Source organism: Falco punctatus (assembly GCF_963210335.1).
Source record: "Falco punctatus genome assembly, chromosome: 9".
Taxonomy (NCBI): domain Eukaryota; kingdom Metazoa; phylum Chordata; class Aves; order Falconiformes; family Falconidae; genus Falco; species Falco punctatus.
This window is the reverse complement of record NC_137589.1, coordinates 16,324,633-16,342,691: the sequence shown is the minus strand read 5'-3', so window position 1 is coordinate 16,342,691 and position 18,059 is coordinate 16,324,633. Positions and strand designations below refer to the sequence as shown.

The following is an 18,059-nucleotide window of genomic DNA, read 5'->3' as shown; positions in this document are numbered from 1 at the left end:
ATAAAAGGTTACATGCATTCCAGAAAAATCTCCCCTGAAATCTAAAGGAACTCTTCTTGGGAACACAAACTCTTCACTTATGCAATTTTAATATGGTGGAAATGAAGAAGTGTAAGATATTAAATTTGTTTTAAAGCTTAGGAAGCAATTTAAAATGAAATAACATACATATTATCAATGAATAACTGCAGTGAAAAGTGTGTAATTACATGTTAATTAAATTCTCTCCTTATTATAGCTGCAGTGCCTAAAAATTATGTTTTCTCTTTATGTATTCTCCTTCTAGCAAAATTCCCTGAAAAGAAGCATAGGTGTAAAGCAGAAACTGTTAAATATTTCACAACTGGAAAAAGGAGAGAATGAAACTACGGTGAGGTTTTTTTTTTTAATTAGTATTTCTATTCAGATATAAACTGCACTTCAACATGTTTTAATTACATATCCTTCTGTTTATAATCTTCTACTTAAGCCTGAACTAAATAACAACACTGGCAGAACACAGTAAATTTGAGGAACTGGGATGAACTATTTCTAGGTAAATGTTAGCAGAACTATATTCCTTTATACAAAAATAATTACATTCAGGCAGGGAGCCAGCCCTCTGTGCACGCCATCCCCTACTGTCCAATTTCTCTATAATTCAACGTCACCTTTCTTATCTGGCTATTTAGGAGGTTTTAATTTTCTGTTCTGAAGGTACAAGCTTCTTCTTGCCTTTGCAGCTTTTCATTTATGTCTGCCTGTAAAGAAAATCAGAAGAAAAAAGTGGTTATGATGCAGCTATCTTAGGCTGCACATTGTCTTTGTGGTTTTGACACACTGTAGTGCAGCAAGACAGACATTATCCTATACACCTTCCTGTTTTGCAGACATAACGGTGTTTCAGCCTGTACTTACATGATAACACTTTATCATATTACTGTGCACAACTCCGATGTATGGTATGTCTGCCGTGAACAGGAAGTGATCTGGGACAGCCATTTCTCATGTAACCTTGCCTTGGGAGATAGGCTAATTTGCCTGTATTCTCAGACAGCCTTTACCAATAAACACCAAATCAGAAAAATTGCTTTGGGATTTGGTTGTTGCCACTGTTTTCCTTTGCTGCAGATGTTTGTTCTCGCGTGTAATACATTTTACTGAAACATGGATGGAATTAGAAAGCATTACTGAAAATGAACAATAAAAAGACATATTTCTGTGATGTTGCTTGTCTGTCTTAATTACAAACACAATTCTGGAAATCCAGACTGCTGTAGACATTGAGTGTTTAATTTACAATGTAACATTTGTGGAGAAGGTGCAAGCGTTGTGACATATTCTGGTGAAATACTTGGCAATCATAATGCATAGCAATCTTTAATTCTATAGCATTTGGAAATGTAGGATCACTGGAAAAAATCCCACAAATACTGGAGTTTTATGGGGAATTTATGTCTATTTCTCCACATCAGCATTCATCACTGCAAAAATGCATGAGAAATGGAAGGACTACAATGACAGTCTTTCCAAGAGTTACAAAGTTTTGTTCCAAGAACTAGAACGGGCTCAAAGGTGTTTACAGACTCTACATAAACAGTTCCAAAACTTAAAGTTACATTCTTAATGGATTTCATGTAATTTTGATGAAGTGAATGGATTTGGCCCAGAAAAGCTCTCAGTAACTTGTCATTCTAGGAACTTTTCGACATGCCAGTCCTAGAAATCCCTGCTAGTGTTATACTGTAACCTATCAATGGGTAACCACAGCTAAAGTGTTTTCACAGTTCTGAGTAGCTCAGATTAGCGTCAAAAAGCTGGAATTTCTATCTCGTCTTTGCATCTCTGGAGATGGCATTCACCATATTCAATCCATCCTCACATATCAACAAATATGTCCCTATCCCTTTAGATTATAGGTATACTTAGTTGCTTTGCTGCAGAACACTGATCCTCCAGGATAATCCTCTCCCAGACACCCCAGCTGCCCTTTCTTCTCAGTTTTTACATCCCTCTGTCTCTGATTCTACCTTCAGTGAAAATCAGCTGCCACCATACTTCACGATGGCTCCTGTTGTGATCACTGAGTGTCAGCACTGTGATACCAGGCTAAGTTATTTTCTAGTCTCAAGTAGAGGAACAGCTGCCTTATGTTCCCTGGAGACAAAATGCAGATTGTGAAATCACAGTTCACACATAAAAACAAAATGGTATGAGTCTGACCATGTGTCAGGTAAAAATCTAACGATAAGATTCCTTTGGAGGTCAAGAAACAGAAATTGGGTGGAAAAGATACATCGGTGTAAGACTTTTAAAAACTAAAAGGAAATTATTTTCTGTGTATATAACCAGAGTTGCAAAAGAAGAAACAAAATGGGGAGGGATTTCTCTCATCCGTGCAGTTTTTGTAAAGAAAAAAAGCTCTTAGTGCTGATGCAAACGAAACCAAGGTCACGCAAAAAGCAGGCATTCCATTTTTTCAGCGGGTAGGGACAGGAATTAAGACAACATAGGCCAGGCTCCCTCCTGTTTCTAAAGACATGTTGAAATGGAATATGAAAACAAATAGGTAGATCTAATGATGGCATCGTTATTCTAATTTATATTTCCCATTCATGCATAATCCACGTAAAGCAATTTACCAATATCACAGTTTTCATGTAACAGTAGATATTTAACAAACTGCTGCTCGGTCAACAACGTCCAGTGTGCTGTACCTAAAGTTTAAAGTGGTAATGCCACCTGGTTTTTGCAAACAACACTGAATTCCACTAGTTCCTTGGTGGAACCGAGTTCTAGCTGGTTTGCTTTCAATAATTTCACATGCTTGAGGGAGCAGTTTACAAAATAACAAGGATCTACTCTGCTGGCTTTCCACATGTTTCAATTTACAGACCTCCCTGTAGAGAAGCAGATCTCCCTACAAGAAATTTAAGTCCACTGACAATACCTTCCTTCCATTTCATGAAGCCCACAGAACCACATACTGAAAGCTGATCTGTACCATTAAGGCAGCTTTTGTACAGTTTTGCACCTAGCAAATGAAGTCTACAATTGGCATAAAAGTGTTATTTCTTACAAAGATTGAAGGATGTGTAATGCAGATGCATCTAACAATTTATATTAAGCACACAGTGCATATGCTCCATCACAGCAGCTGATCCCGAACCCCTGAAAAGGAATTTTATCACTGATATCACTGAGAGCAGGATTTGGCCCATGTTTGTTAACACATAGTAATGCTGAAGATATATGTTGTTATATTACTGAATATTTTTTATCATATCACATGTAAGCTGACTAAACTAGGAGTTATTTATAGAGGCTAATTCACATTTTTACAGCATATGGATGTGCTTTTTGCCAGCTTTAGCATGAATACAGTTTATATTCATTAAGGCTGAGCTAGCTAAGTAACCATACACAGAATTAGTAAATCGCTTTCTAGCAATAGTACCTCAAGGTTGCCAATAATTCCATTTGGGATTTCACCCACTGCAGACTTCTGATCTTCAGCAGTGACACCAGCCACAGCATCTGCCTCAGAGGACTCTGCCTCTGGACAGGGCTCTTCCAGGTAACCCTCTTGGTCAGACCCCTAGCAGCAACCGACCACAAGAAACATGTGAGTTAGAACATCCTCCTGCTCTCTACAAGACCAAGCAGCACCAGCCCAAAGACATGCAGCAATGCATGAAGCCTGCTTTTGAGAACTCTTGCTGTGACAGAGACTGTCAGCGTCTCTCACTGCCCAGGCCAGGCAGATCCTGAGGTTATAAAGTTGCATCGGGTGAGAGCCCAGAGGTGCTGACTCAAAGAAATGTCCTCTGCTGACTGATTAATGCATTAAAAGCAATTTCATACAATCTTAGAAGAGAACGTATGCTATATTTTTGAGAATAAATGTCATTAGTGGCTGGGCTCCAATGGGAATAAACGAGTAGGAGGCTCATAGAAAAAGAGCTTTAAAAAAAACCAAGAAAAAGAACAAATTCTATACCTTAGATTCTGCCTCTGCAGCTGTTGGCGATATTATGAATGATGAATAGATATCCGAAGGTATGCCTTCTTCCAGCAGAGCAGGGAAGGGGGGAACTGCAGGTTGGGCAAGTTCAATCGCATACTGTCAGTATTAAAAAAAAAAAAATAAAAGGAAAAAAAAAGCAAGTAATTCAGGTTTAATTATTGTTCAGAGGTTTATTGCAGATTTTTTAAAATAGAAATGAAATGGCTGGCAAACAACAAAAAACAATACCTTTTTTGTTACTATCCAGGTGCTCAGAACTGGAAAGCATACTGAAAATTATTATAGATCAGCTTTAATTTCTAGCTGCATCTCAAGGGGGCCTCTTTATAATACTTGGAAAGAACAGATGATTTTCATAATTTCATAACACTACAGCTTCTTACTCATGTGGATAATTAAGTTTAGCAAACACAGTGCTTAGGTAACATGCAGTCTTCCCAATGCAAATTTGTCACTTCTGAACAGGGATCTTGGTTGCATTTTGGAATTAGAGGGCCCAGCTCACCACTAGGTATTCTATCAAAGGAGTCACGTGGGGTAAAGTTGCAGTGACACTGCATCGAATAAGGCCGTAAGAAAAATATTTTAATATGTGACTATAATTTAAGAGTCTCTAATGGCCCAAGTTTTGCTGCTTCATCAATTTGCTCCTCTTTCTCTTTCCTGTGAACATGGGAACCTCAGTGCTATTCTGCTGGCGTGTGAACTGTGGCTCCAGGAATGCTCTGACAAGGAAATGGCTTTCCCCACCCGGAGCAGCTGGATGCAGCACTTAATCCATGCTCAGGCTCTCACAAGTGATGCAGAAGACAGCCCTGTGTCCTCTAAAGGGACAAGTTTGTGTGTCTTTTTTTTAAAAAAAAATGGATGACAAAGAACATACGTGCCAAACAGGGGGACAAAAGGCGTTTTTGGACAAGCAAGGAACAGGGTATAATACTAAAATGGTATGTTTGGGGCCGCTGCGATGGGAAGTGCCCGCTGAGAATACCAGGCAGATGTTCCAGTTCTGAGTCAGCTATTATAAACATGATTTTGCTTGGATGGTGTAAGTCAACTGCATTAATTCACATCAGCGTAATTGCAGCTCCTATAAATTAATTTCCTCATACCTTTGAAATCATAGCTAGCTTGATATTTGGTTTATTTAGTTACTTGCTACAGTTAAACATGCTGAAAATATTAAAGGTTCCATACATTTGCAAAAGTGATCGCAAAAATTGAAAATGAACAGGGAAACAGAGCCATTGTGCTATATTGCATAAAAAAAAAAATCTCTTTTGTAGTCCCAGAAGCTTTTCAGAAGCTATATTTGGACTTTGTCATTATCTTCAAGATTTCCTGTCATGTGTGAGCTCTCTAGAAAAGGTAGGCAGTATTAACCCATGTTTATAAGAACCCAAAAGGCTGACAGAAAGATTTCCAGAATGTCAGGAGAAATCCAGATTTTATAGATAAAGATTTCCTGTATCACTTGTGGCTCAAATTTTACAGTACTACTGCACTAAAGCCTACAGACTCACAAAAGGAATGATCAGAAAGTTTAGGTTTTGCATCAAAATGAAAAAGCCTTAAGCTGAGCTAAATGTTATTCTTTCTAATACAAAAAGAAGCTTTGTTTTCCAATTCTGTTTTTTTAAGCAAGCGCTCTTTTGATTTAGCAAATATTTCCATTTTCTGTGATTTCTTACCTGATAATTTCTTATTTTAAAATTAGCTGAATTGGATGCGAATTCACAATTACTTTCTGCTTCCTTAAAATAACATCTTTTGGTTAGTTGGTTAGCTATGCACTCAAAACATTTTCTTTGTTTAGATTAAATCATTATTCCATTTATTCCCTCCAGTCCAAATTAAAAAAAATATGAAGTAATGTAAAAAATCTAGACCAGGTTTTTAAAAATCAATTCCTGGGTGATCAAATACATTTTTGTAGCATGGATAAGGTTTTCAGAGGTTTTGTTTTAGAATAATATTTTTACTTCACTGCGTACTTTTAAAGAGAGCCATTCTTTACTCATCTGTTCCGTGTCTAATAATAACCCTTGGATCATTAAAAAATAACTAAATTACAGCAGAACTAGTCTCTTTAATGAGCCATAATAGTCTCAACATTCAGCCAAAAGTTTTTTTTTTTTAAAAGACTGTGAAACTTCTGTGTGGAATATGAAGTATTTTGTTTAGTAATAATAAGTTTATGAGCAGTACCACAGTTTACAGCCAAAATATAGTGACCTAAAAATGCCATTCTGCATTGCTCCTTCCTATACATTGTGTCCTTAACAAGTCAGGGGAAAATTAGAACGAATGAATTGTGGCGAGAGCCTGAAGCCAACAAATGTATTTAAATGAATCCTTCTGATGCAATACTTTCCTCTAAAAAATACAACTAAGTCTTTGTATTTCCTTTGAACAAAACCTCATGTTTAATAGCACCAATGGCTCTGTAGTAAAATCTATTTAAAAACAGAGGAGACACAGTAAGTTTTATACAGTTACACTGGCTTTAAAAAATGTTGCTAGTTTCTGAAGTCTCAGTAAATTTATGGTGAATTACTTCCACTGACCTACATTAAAAAATTCATCCTCCCTTTTTTAATTCCTGAAGATTTGTCATTATGTGAGCGTTATTCACTATGACAAAGATGTATTACTCAAAATGTCCTCTTGAATCAATATAACTATCGAAATGTGAGAAACAGTTTGGCAAGATGATAATGCCTTAAAATTAATTGGCAATATTTTCCTGCACATTGCGGTCCAATGGGTCCAAGAGAATTCAAACATAAAGAAATCGTAAGGCAGTTGCACAAATGTAGATGGCATATCAGTGTCAGCTGCAGATAAAAGGATGCTCCAAAAGAGACTGGAGGGAGCAGAAGTTAAATACAATATTCTTATTAATTCCTAGGTGTGGTGGGGTGCCCAAAGGCCTCTTGAATCTGGACAGGTTAGAGCAGGCTAAAGGCTGCTCTAGCACCCAGCAGAAGTTAATGTGGTAAATATCCTTCAGTGTCACCTTTCTTTGCCACCCAGGTTGCACCAAGCCTCGGTGCAGTCACAGCTGAGGGCTGTAGCTGGTGTTCAAACATCATTCTCAAAGTACAGCCCCACATCACGATCTTTCTCTGGAATTCTTTCTAGTAGAAGTGTGCATAAAGAGAGCTAAGTACAAAAAGTGTCATGTTGTTCTGTACGTAAACCCACATACTTCTTGTTGAGAGCTAGCAAATTACCTTTTTACAAATGTAGGCAGAGCAAAGACAATAAAATAGTATACAGGAAAATTTCTAAAACAGAATAATGGCAGGAAAGAAGATTGGTAAAGCATTCTAATAAATGAGTTCCACAGATGTGGTACTTATTATACAATTAGTTTTGCATAACTTACCAATATACCATTACATTTTCTCCCAGATGTTATCTGTTACTTAAATTCATTTTGCTTAAGTTACTATTATTGCAGGTTTTATCCACACTGTATTTTATTATTTAAGTTTCTGTGGCATAAAACAAGCCCTGGCTGATAGCATTACTTTTAATAATATATGTAAGAGGTTTTAGTATTATACAAATGGCTGCTGGGTATATCTTAATAGTCATAGCACAGAACGTCTGCTCTCAAAATATTATGTAGATTAAACCCAGCTATTTACTTACACTCTAATTCAAGTTATTGGAAAGATTTGCAGTATTTATGTATGTGGTATGAAGGGAAACAATCTATTCTGGGAATAAATATCAGAGTTTGTAAATTAGCAAAGCTAAGGTCAAGGTCAGTTTGGATTTACTAACATACTTGCTGAAAACTAGAATTTGTAGTTTATGCTTATTTCATAAATGAGAAAAGAGACTGAGGGGGTGGTGCACGTGCCTCTTTGATACAAGGCTTTGTATCACAGAAACATTTTAAAACCACCTTTTAGCTTAATATTGTCTGAAATTCCATACTCCTCTCCACAAAGTCCTAACATAAATTCTCTGTGGCTAATCTTAGCAAACATAGGAAAATAATTATTTATAAGGATTGGAAATAATACCCCACATTCTGGATGGACCAATTCTAAAGCCTTGTAACATCATTCAAAGCCTTTCAATGGCCTTTCAATGGATATGGATTTGATTTTATATGAATGACAGATGCATTTAAAAAAAAAAGTGTTATTTGTGTGTTGTTCTCTATATTTGTATCTTCTGTTGGGTTTTTAATTGCATGCCACAGGACCTTATGCTACCAGAGACCTGCAAAGAATTCTTTCTCATATATATGTGAGATTTGCTATGAAACAAAATATTTAATACAGAATTTACATTAGTTTGCCATTCATGCTAAGCATGCCCAGCTGCACACCTACAAATGTGCTGAATTTCAGTTGCTGGAATAAAAGGCATTTACAAGATATGGTTTGTTAGCTGCCTGTATTTCATGTGGTTGAATTGGAATGAATAACTAATGGACAGAGATGCACTGTCTCACGCTAACTCAAACTAGCCTGCCCTTTTTTTTCCCCCCTCTGCTTTTTAACCTGCCAACATATGCAAACACAACAAATCCACCCTACCTGCCTTCTGAGGCATCACCCACCAGCATTCCCAGCTGCTGATAGCTCTACAAATATGTTTGCCATCCTATTTTGCAGCAGTGTTACACACAAGGTCTGAAGGACTGGAGGATATGATGAAGCACTCAAAAACTTAATCCAGATATATGATCTGTGCAGCGTGACTAAGATGGCAGAGCTTCCTTCTGACGCCTTCACTGTGCACATTTGTATTAATATTTAAAGTAGAATTAAGATCAATGAGGGACTAAACTTGGCCTCTGAAGTATGTTCCCCAGTTGCTAATGATGCACATGGAAATTCTGTGTGCATGTTCCCGGGCAGGAGTTTTCAAACCACTGTTTCTTAAATGAGACAAAAGTTCAGTAAGTCAAAGGTATACTTTATGCTCTTTTTCCTCATTTCAGAATTCAAGTTAATATGTTTTAAAGAGAGTTTTCCATGTTTCTGAGCTGAGATGTGAATCAACTTGGTTGACAATACGTCAGTAATTAATCTAGTCTGAAATAGCCATCTGAAGCAATTTGGTGCCTACATTGACAAAACAGGATCTACTCCTCCCCCCAGGAAGCTGTAAATCAGTCAGTGACATCTGGCCTCAAGGACATCAGAGTCATCTGAAATGTGGTAATTTATATTAATGAACATCAATATTAATTTTTAAATAAAAAGAATTTGCTACTGCCATTATGTTTACATATGGAATATTATTTATAGCTTGTGTTCCTCCTTTCCTACATTTTGCCCATAAATTACTGTAAGGAAACACTGTCACAGTTATAAATATTTTTCCTTGGAGTTAAAGCTTTTACATATCCTCTTACTGTTTTCAGTAACTATATGAGGGCAACAACCAGGATTTTCTTGCTACTCCAGGAACTGCTGCCAATTTTAATGCTCGACTGAGTAGAAAAGGGTGCTTCTACAAAAACAACCAAAGCCTTCCTCTCTAGAGATATCTTAATGCAGAATGCCTTTAATACCTAGATTCTGTAAGAATATCCTAACATACCAGAAAAAAAAATAATACTGATTTTACTGAGCTACAGTCATCTACTTCTGCTTTTATCAAGCTTCCAATTATTACTGCCAATTCACAGATTATTTAGAAAGACAAAATAAGAGACATCCAAAAAACAAAATCCCCAGTTGGCTTTCATGCTGAGGACACATCGCTAAATGATTCACCTTGGAATGGTCACTCTAAATTCACATTGTGTTTAGCATTGCCAAATCTCCTAGAGTTATGGGATTACAAGAGAATCTCAGCTTTCATTTAAAAATAAAGTTAGTGTCTAGCTCTTATGGTTGCAGAGGAAAGATTGAAAACATAAATCTTGAAAGCTCAAAAACTAGACTGCAAGCAAAATGAACCAATCAACAGTTATTTTTAAGCAGCTCTCATGATTTTTTGGGATCTGTCTCACTATTTTAAATGCTTGAGGTTAACAAAACCCTTTTAAACCAATGCATACAGATTTTGAGGAGGGGTGAAGGATTCTTTTTTAGTAGCTGAAAGTACAACCCTTGCCTGTCAGGACTCTGAAGTGCCACCCCCCCGCATTCCGCTTCAAGGGCACCCGTCAAACAAGCAAAGAGCAGGCAGCTCCTATTCTGGCTGTACCGTTATACTCAACAGGGATCCAAATCCATTAACCCCCCCCCCCCCCCAAAACACAAGAACCTTTCCCACAGTGACCACCTACCTGCATCTACAAGTACTTAAAAAAAGTAAGGCTTTTATTTAGTTAGTGATGTGATCACATTAGAAAACCGTAAAATTAGGTTCTATTGAACCCAGTGCTCAACAGGCAGCCCAATATTTTGGTGGCATTCACCTTACTATGCCAGAGCATCACATTTCCTTGTTGCACATCTCTCTTTCTAAATCATTTAATTAGGAAAGATCTGACGTGAATGCTGAAAACATGATGATAAAAATGTGAAAGCATACTCAGCCAAGTGCATTTTGGTACCTCTTTCTGGGAGGAGGCTTCATACATTTTCTAAAGACTCACTCATGTCCTCAGAAAATCAGTTTGCATGAGAGCATGCGCCTTTGGCAACGAAATGGCCTATAAGAATTAAATTGCTTAGAGGGATGGTATTCATCACACCTGCTTTAGGGGCTTAGTCAACCCCCAAAACCCCTCCTTGCAGTAAGCACAAAGACAACTGCATCTCCTGAGAGACTGTCAGGACGAATAAGATAAACTAAGAACCTAACAATGTTGCTTAATAATATGCTTAATATACCTGCCCTGGACCACAGCAAGCAGAGCCTATTACCTCTTCCATTGACTATACAGGGAAGCTAGGAAAGCTGGGTTCCTCACTCAGGCTGCCTGGTTTGCCTGGTGCTGGGAAATATGAAATATTCCCTTTTTTATTCAAAGGATCACTGTAGAAACTCAGCAGGCATTAACAGCACCACACGTTTCTCCTGCAGCCCTGAGCATGTACAGTAAAAGTCAGACAGCTGTTGGCACTATCCCGGGCTGTTTTTTCCAGGTGTTGCATCTGAGATGCAGGAACGTCTCACCAACTATTACTGTTCCACAGGGCTTTAGGTCAGCCCTAAGAGTGCCAACAAAATGCTAATGTAGACATGCTTATCCCCAGCATGTATGTTTATCTCTGGCATGTCTCAGGCTGTGTACACATCAGCCAGTGCAGGCACGTGCCCAGGGAGCTGTGTTTTACCCTACCAGATTTCTCTCAGTTCAGCAAGCACAGTCTTCAGGCTTTATCTAAACATGAATACCATGTACATGCAAGAAAGGCACCAAGAAGATTCCCCCCAAAAGCTGGAAAACATTACAAGAAACTTTGGAAACAAAAAGGGTTCAAGAAGTGATTGGGAGCTTCTGCTGAGACACTCTGACAGCAGAAGAATAATGTTTTGCTGTTGATACAGTAATGTGTAACCACTGCCTCAAGTTGGACAGAGGTCCCTCCTCCTGCCTTTGTCTATTGGCACTCTTGAACAGCATTCCCTTCCCTTTTTACACATTTCCTCTGAAATCAACGTTTTTTCCATGCAGGACTGGCCGTAGGAAAGCCCCTCGCACAACTGCCCCATGCTCTGCACATTCCCGCACCACCAAACGACAAAGGAACAAGCTCTTTCTAAACTCTTCTCAGTCATCAGGTGCATTAGATGTGAATAGGCTTGTCTATATTGATTCACCTCTAGCTGATGTTACAGAAAAAATCTGCTCTAACATTTAAAAGGTTGCATTAAAAAAAAAAAACAAAACAAAAAACAAACCACTAAAGAATATTGATTCTGAGCTAAGAGGAAAAAAAAAATTGCTCACACAATGTAAAAACTACAATATAGATTTTTTTTGGAATATGCTACATTAGAAAACTTTTCAGGATATACGGTCACATAAAAATGGGAAACTTGTGTTCTTTGTTATTAGACCTAAAACATAAAGTCTTTGCTTGAGTGTATAAGTTTCTGTTAAAACAACAATTTGTCCCGTGGACTGTAAATTCAATTACTGTTTTTATTGGAATCACATTTTGCTTTGGAAACAATCATGCAGAAAAACAACCAATAACAGACATCTTAAAAACATCTCAAAACAGGCATGGCTCTGAGAATAAATCAGTTATGGTAATTCTTCCACTGTGAACTGCAATGTTTTGAAAATCCATTTCCATATTTTTAATTAACACCTAGTTCAAAAAAAAATATCTTACTGTAGGTCATTTTAATCACAAATTGGGAAAACAAATTTATTTTATCAGAAAATTGACTCAACACTGTTTTAGGGACTTATTTTTCATGTTTTTATCATCAAAATTAAGTTATTAACATACATTTCTCAATTTTGGAATGCAGAAGTAAACCAATTTTTCTCTCAAATTTCAGAGTTACAGTTTTCAGTCACCACTCCATGTAAAACTAGTCTGCTTTAACACCAGAATATTTGATCAGTACACCCAAAACCCCACATCAAAGCTATCAGTACTTCTTTACAACTGCATTTCTATATAACTTGAATCTACAATATTCTAACCATCGCCTGTTAGTCAAAAGAAACCATCACTTCCTTATGTGACACTTGAATTTCATTCCCCATTGTAAACAGGCTCTCCTTATTACAGTACATGCTCATAAATCTGTTTATACTGGATCTCAGCTTGAATGCTGGGGTTATTTTAACTCTATCTTATAATACTGTCATTCACATCAAATAAAAATGCAGTTGTGGATAGGGGCAGGGTTAGCCTGGTGAACGCAAGAGTTAAAGCTTTGTTTCAGCATAGCTTGGCTTGGTGGGTGATTTGAAATCTAGTAAGTTTCCTCTTGGTCAAGTGCCAAAGCCAACCACACCTTGGATGATGTGAGGTTGTTTTTGAGAAGGTAACATCTTAAAGATTGTCTCCTCCCACTCTGACTTGGAAGGTTTCTGAGAAGAGTCATTTCCATTTCTGTTGGGGCATGAAATGGTTTCTGGAGAAAAAGCACATGAATCTCACTCTGCTTTGACTTGTTAGGAAGCTCATGACAAATCATATAATCCAATGTGGATATTTCAAAATTTATTTAAAAAAAGCATGAGAAGAAACAAGCACTTCTACTGAATAATTTCTCCCCAGATTAAAAAAACAACACCCAACCAACAAATCAACACTCACTTAACTCCTTATCCCTTATAAACTCTTAAGTTAACTTCATCTTTTAGAATATTACCACACACACAAGCAACAAAACCAATAAAAATCTGCCATTTTTTCAAAGAACGCTTCCACAATCACACAGAATTTTAACACTAGTCAGAATCCAGAGCAAATGCTTCAAACTTTGAAGCGAAAATCTTCAGTCGGCTACAGAATAAGTGAATACGAAGGGTACTGGGTTGGATTGTACACTACTGGCTTTCCTCTCCTCCCCTTGTGTTTTGTCTTTTTAAGAAACGGTTCTACAAAAGTAGGCAAAGACAATGTGATCATAAAGTTTGCACAGTTTGCCTGATGAGATAAAGACAATGTGTCAGCTTTTGATGGAAAAAAACCTAAAGCAATGATGTCAAGGGTTTTATCTATTTATTCCTTTTAGCAGCACCTTTTCCCTGGCAGCTTTCCTAAAGAGCAACATCATAAGTACCTAGAGGGAGCAAATGCCAAACAGCAGCACCTTCTCTTAAGAATGCACAGCTATACCCAGAAACATGACATTCCCTGCTCTGAAGCTGCCGTCTTTCGCTCTAACCCTCAGAAGAAAACACCTATCAGGAATATCAAATGTGTCTGGATTGCCAGGCAGATAAGTTGAGGAGAGGGTAGAAAAATTGCTAATGGCTGGAAAGCTCAGCTGGCAATGGAAAGAAAGGCAGAGTGGAATTAAATTGGTCCTGTGGAAAGAGAGACTTGTTCAGCAGCTCAGGGAAAAGCGTGGGTCAATGTGCAGAGAAAGAGAGCAGGAGCGATGGGAAGTAGCTAAGAACAGAGTCTGATGTCTCATGTGCAGAGGAGAGGCAGTGAGGCTGAACAGATCCGTCTTCACTACGCCGGTAGCAGAATGCAGTGCTGAACTGTACGCTTAATTATTCTCATCTCAAGCTCCCCTTTGGCCCCAACCGCCAAGCACACCAGTCTGCATGAAGCAGCTGAAAGTCTAGCGTGGCTCCAGCAGTATCTCTTGTCACCAAACCAAGATTTTAACTGCCTTTTCCAATAGATTCATAATCCAAAGATCATGTCAAAGATGGCACTCTAAAGACTTCTGGAGCTGGGCCCTATTCACTTCCTTATCTACGTCAGACTTTCCCTCTGATAATCCCTTTCTCCATGCAGGCAAAATATCATGTATCCTGGTCCTCCTGTCATATAAGTCTTTATTTTGATTTTAGCGTTTGGCAGAATGTGAAGCAACTGTCACCACTACCACTGGGTTTCTGTTTTTGCATTGGCCAGAAATATTCACAGTCTTTCTCCAGCCGACACAATCCATATATATACACACACCAATCTATACCTATGTAACTGTGAATTGTTGTTTAAGCCTAGAAGGACTAACAAATCCAAAACAAAAAAATGGCTTTTAAAGAAGGAATCAATACCAAGAGCTGAAAAGAGAAAAGACCCTACCAGAGACCCTAAAGAGAAAGACCTTACCAAACACAATAGGCAATTTTTCAGTACAGTCCCTTTGCACACCCTACCTTCACATTTATAGGATTTACCAGTTTAAGTGTTCGTTGCAGGTGTTCTTTATATCATGTATGCACCCTAATAAATCATACTGGATGCACAGCTCCATGTAGAAGAAACAGAGTTGATAGGAGATACCTTTGAAAAACTTGGCCCCAAAACCAGAGGCAGGTTATTTCTCCATGACAACAAGTAGTTTAACAGATATATTTGTCTCTCAGTGGTAAATTAGTCTCAAAGCATCCTCCATCAGAGAAAGATCTTAAGGCGCTCTTATAATATAAGTCATTGGCAATGTGAGCACTTTAACTGGATTTTTTTACAGCCCCAAAATTATTAAAATGCTGAACTTTAAATAATTATATTTCAACCAGTGTTTTACTAGTTCTCTCCCTACCTTCTCTGATTTTAATTTTCTCACTTGTCAGCATGTCTTGGCAGTGAGAACAAGAAAGACCTCAAACCTTTGCTGATTGCTTTCCACACAATCTGATTTCTATAAATTAGAAGTTGCTGATGGGGAAGCAGACAGCAGTACCCTTTGATCAAGATACACATCTTGATCTCTTTTATCATTTTTTTTTTAAAAACAATAATATTACAACAAAAAGAAATCATCATACAAGCTTTTCGATCAAAGTGTGTCACTGTCTGCTTCCCAGTCAACATACTGCCAGTAAATTGGCAAGGTGCCCAGAAAGAGCAGGCAGCAGCTGGTGGGTTTGATTACCATCTGTATATCCACTAATGTATAAAATATTATGTCTCCATCTAGTGGGCAACGGCATTTGACAGGAAATTGGAAAACTGGTTGGAGTCTACTTCCGTGGATGGCAGAAGGAGCTGCACTAAACTCCCCGGCAGCAGAATTCAGCTCTAAAGCTGTATTACATTGGAAAGCCATCTAAACCAAGAAAGGCTTGGAAGCCCCACTGGTGGTTCCATCCCTGTGCTGGCATTTGCCCTTGAAAGCATGTTTTCTCCAGAAGCCTTCATAGAATATCTGTTTCTGTGCTCTCCCAACAAACCAGCACCCTAGAAGTCTTAATGGCCAAAATTTGAAAATGCAGAAGAGAGAACAAGGAAAGAAAGGTGAGAGCAAGGATGTCATTAACGTCCAGAGCATCTGAGCTCCTGAAACAAACAGTAAGGAGATGAATATGCCAGGAAAATGTCTTGCTTTAAAAAGAATTAAACTACAGCATATTAAAGAATTATGTGCTCCCCGACCCCGACTACTTGATGACAGGACATGCAAAATACTACATTAACTTTCTCATGCGGCTTCAGATAACAGCCTTGACTGAACAGCAACAGGGGTAACATGAGATAACCAAATCTGTTTCTCAGGAAAGTGCCATGGAAACAGTCCTTGGGACATGGATTTTAGAATCCATGTGGCCACCCAAAGAAGAAACTGAGGCACAAGCCAGCGCCGTGGCAGGTCTCTCACGACAGACACAGGCCTAGAACAAACAGTTAATAAAAGACGAATGCTATCACACTTCTTATACCACCTTCTTTTTCATCGATTACCATCCTTTTTGACAACAACTCCGCTAGCAATGTACTGACTGGACATATTTTATGCACAGCCATCTAGTGTGAAAACTGCATCCTAATGAAGAACTATCAGTACAGCAAAATGAAATAAAAAACAACAACAAGATCATACTATTGATTTTTTCCATCCACATATGGACTAGACCTAAATTCCCTTAGCTTAAGAAATATGTTGAGATAATTCTCAACATAGCATGCTTACATTTCATTTAATGACTTCTCTGGATGCACGATAGGTCCTAAAATAGCTCTTTTTGTCTGAATATCTTTTAATAAAGTTGTTTAAGATGCACTTTGATTTGACACACTTAAACTTGTTACAGTAAAGCATTTTCTACTTTTATCATATACTCCATTGCATTAGAAGTAAGTTTATTACTCTATAAATAATTCATTCAAAGGAATTTCAGTTTAACAGCACCTAATAGACACAATCACTTAAGATAGCACACTGGCAAATTTCAGCTTTAAATCAGAAGTCAATCTGTCTTCATATAAAAAAAAATCAACTTATCAGAAGAAAGCATCATTTTTAAGACACTCAGGCATGAGTGCCTAAAAATGAAGTCAATACACGCCAACATCTTCTGTGCTAATTTATTATATTGCTTGTTTGTACAGGAAAGGGATGAGATTTGTTTCAATCTAATCTAGTTCCCTTAATTTCAACAGAAACTACAAGAATTAGAAATGAATGTTTTTCCCCCAACAATTTGCTGTGCTAGAAGCTTTATTTCTCAGGTCAGCACTCTCCATTTTTGATTGCTCAATGGGAGTGCCAAAAGGGCTAAAAAAAGAAGGCTCTGAAACTTTAGGAAATAGAAACTGCTGACTACCTGGTGAAGGGATAATGATTTATAATATATGAATAGGGGCAATAATTGGAGAGCAGGCTGTACTCAAAAAAGCCTTAATTCACAGATCTGACATCAGAAAGTCATAATCCATCGATCTAGCATCAGAATGATGGATTATGACTTTTTAAGAACATGTAGACATGTCAGCTTCATGAGCATTCCGGGAATCGTAGTCCAAATTGTTTTACTGAGGTCATTTGAACAATTTCAGCTTTTTCCAATAAAGCTGATGCACTAATATTTTGACATGTAAAAGTTCTGTTGGATCTATTTTTTTTCTTTCAAAACCTAAATATCCTCCAACCAAATATCGCAGGTTGCCATAACTTGTGATTCGAGAATATATTTTTAAATGACTTCAAGTCTGTGTCATTTTTTTACAGAGATTACAACAATTTTAAATCCTAGTTGATTTTTATGTCAAAAAAGTTCTGTATTCAAATTTCGATGCAAAAAAAGCCAAGGTGCAAAGTGAGGAATTAATTACCCTGTTTTCTTTCAGGAAGCACTGACATATACTATGCACATTTCCCCCTGGACTACTGCAAAAATATCTAATTTTTGACCTCTAGCTCTTTCCTTTTTTCGACTCTGATTAGGTTTTAAACTGTTACTGCCAAATAAAGTTATATATGAATTTAGATGGAATCATTTATGAACAGAAATAATAATCTTGCAATGTGTGAATACCTAGAGGTTGAAATATGTTTTTTTATACAGAAGCTTTTGACATATTAACTCCAAAAGACATCTAGCCTTTTCAGTGAAACACTTGGAACTTCACTATCCTCATAAAAACAAACATGGGCTAAGGTTATTGAATGAAAAATTCAGAAATGTTCCAGAGATCCTTTCACTGAGCATCACATACTTATTTATAAGTAACCACAATTTCATTCCTAA

General features: G+C 37.5%; 1 protein-coding gene across 2 annotated transcripts in view; it reads right to left on the bottom strand.

Moving 5' to 3' along the window:
* Positions 1 to 366: 366 nt before the first annotated feature.
* Positions 367 to 18,059, bottom strand: part of CABCOCO1 (ciliary associated calcium binding coiled-coil 1) — a 207,172-nt gene continuing 189,479 nt past the window's right edge. For both annotated transcript variants that reach the window (XM_080402738.1, XM_080402737.1), the window contains 3 exons: positions 3,980 to 4,102; positions 3,437 to 3,577; positions 367 to 740 (listed from right to left, as the gene is read on the bottom strand). In XM_080402738.1, coding sequence (XP_080258864.1) covers positions 678 to 740; positions 3,437 to 3,577; positions 3,980 to 4,102 — 327 coding nt within the window. In that variant the 3' untranslated portion in view covers positions 367 to 677. The remainder of the gene's footprint in view (positions 741 to 3,436; positions 3,578 to 3,979; positions 4,103 to 18,059) is intronic.